The 1,235-nt window shown below is 47.9% G+C and overlaps 1 protein-coding gene across 1 annotated transcript; it reads right to left on the minus strand.

Moving 5' to 3' along the window:
- Positions 1-296: 296 nt before the first annotated feature.
- On the minus strand, positions 297-728 carry BDV17DRAFT_296865 (uncharacterized protein; the record flags this gene model as incomplete). The annotated part of the gene is made up of 2 exons (XM_073763393.1): positions 297-551; positions 645-728. 2 exons carry the CDS (start codon positions 726-728, stop codon positions 297-299), a joined length of 339 nt encoding a protein of 112 aa, XP_073609766.1.
- Positions 729-1,235: the final 507 nt, after the last annotated feature.

The following is a 1,235-nucleotide window of genomic DNA, read 5'->3' on the forward strand; positions in this document are numbered from 1 at the left end:
ATAGAGTCCTCCTGTTCAGGATCGGGCGTGGCTACTATATCCAATAAATCTTGGTAATAAACCGTCTCCTTGGCCAAATACCGCGCCCACCGGGTCATCCGCAGCCATGGATTGGCATCGTGCAGCTTCCCAGCTTCTACTACCTGGCTGGCGGCCTCCTGCGCGTCCGCGGCGGCCCGCGCCTTGATCTCGGCCACGATTTGTTCTCGTGAATTGGCCGGGGCCGGGGGCTCGTCGGGCTCGGGATCCCGCGATCGAATGTGGACTAAATAGGAGTTCCCCCGTGATGGAAATACCTACTGCCACGCGACCGGGCGGAATAATTGCTGTAACTCGGCTTTTCCCTGTTCCTTCTCTTGCGTAGTGACATGGCCACGTTTTTGGTGTTGGGTCCAGCCATGTGCAGCCTGCCAGTGCTTCCGCATGGTCTTGATATAACTACCAATATACCGACATTGGGGATCTCGCCGACACTGCATTCCATTGGTATAGACCGGAATAATAGGAAGCGGGTTCTCTAGTTCACGGGGGATATAAACAGTAGCAGGCTCCTGGATGATATCAGTCCATTGTTAGATAGTCTGGATAATAGGCTGGATCTGGGAGGCCTTCATGTCATGTTTCTTGCGTAGGTGGGTATTAACTTCGTTAGGATAGACACCATGCTTGCAATGGCGACATATTATAATCTGTAGCTCAGCAATCTTCTCGAAAATCAGGTGATCCATGTTGCTGCTATAATATAGATCTAGATAGATACCGTGATCGGATAGAACCGCAAGATAGGGTAGAAATAAGAATAAGAAGAGATAATTTAAGCTAGATCTGACTCTGATCCCTTTTTTTCCTTGTGTTGTTGATATATCAACTATCTACATGGCTGTGGTGGGTGATCCCCCATCAAATCTCGAATACTACTCTCGCTAACTTTGGCTCAACACCACAGCCTAATTTATGGATCAATTATGCTTAAACTTTGCGCTTTTATATTTAAGTACCGATACTATATACTGTAAAATTTTGAGCCGGATTACTTGACTAAACAGCGAAGCGATTTACAACAGAAAATCACCAAAAACCGAAGCGATAGACCCCTCGCCGGTAAAAGTCTTGGCTAAGAACTGCTGAAGCGAAGCACTGTGTTGTGGTTTGCACAGGGGAAGAAGGTTTGAGGGGCAGAATGAAGCTGTATCGACTACACGCACGTAGCCTACTAATGAGCGGATGCCTTCATC

This window comes from Aspergillus undulatus, assembly GCF_047715775.1.
Source record: "Aspergillus undulatus strain CBS 261.88 unplaced genomic scaffold BDV17scaffold_186, whole genome shotgun sequence".
NCBI classification, from domain to species: domain Eukaryota; kingdom Fungi; phylum Ascomycota; class Eurotiomycetes; order Eurotiales; family Aspergillaceae; genus Aspergillus; species Aspergillus undulatus.